The sequence below is a fragment of the Atta colombica genome, unplaced genomic scaffold, assembly GCF_001594045.1.
Source record: "Atta colombica isolate Treedump-2 unplaced genomic scaffold, Acol1.0 scaffold205, whole genome shotgun sequence".
In the NCBI taxonomy this organism is placed as follows: Eukaryota; Metazoa; Arthropoda; class Insecta; order Hymenoptera; family Formicidae; genus Atta; species Atta colombica.
In genome coordinates this window covers 1765135-1765594 of record NW_017259300.1, presented here as the reverse complement: position 1 = coordinate 1765594, position 460 = coordinate 1765135, and the positions used below count along the sequence as shown (strand labels likewise).

At 23.3% G+C, this 460-nt stretch overlaps 1 protein-coding gene across 1 annotated transcript in view; it reads left to right on the top strand.

Moving 5' to 3' along the window:
- Positions 1 to 460, top strand: part of LOC108687315 (protein tincar) — a 37305-nt gene that overhangs the window by 33710 nt on the left and 3135 nt on the right. Inside the window, exon 10 of the mRNA XM_018193009.1 lies at positions 208 to 263. Coding sequence (XP_018048498.1) covers positions 208 to 263 — 56 coding nt within the window. The remainder of the gene's footprint in view (positions 1 to 207; positions 264 to 460) is intronic.

Here is a 460-nt window from a genome sequence, read left to right as displayed (position 1 = left end):
TATATACTTTGATAAATTATTCTACATCATAGAAAAAAGAACTATTTGGATTATTTTTCAGTGCGTCGAAAGTAGATATATATATAATATATTTTTATCTTTTTCTTTTAAAGAATTCATCATTTTATCGTATTTTATTTGATTGCAATGAATACGCTTTCGTCACATTTCTCATCGCTTTTAATTTAGAGATTTTTTTTTGCTTTTGACAGTGGCAAAGATGGCCGATAAGTCGTAGGAACAGTATACCTAAATTCAGGAATGTAAGATATATACAAAAATATTTCTGTACTTTTATGTAACCTCAATTAACTACGTGTGATGTTTCTAATTGTTTCTGATCCATTAACTTAATCTTGTAATGTAAATATAATTATATTTATTAGAAATTTATTAGAATAATAGATACAATAAGCATGATTGAAATATATCATGCTTTATTTATAATATTATTATAAAA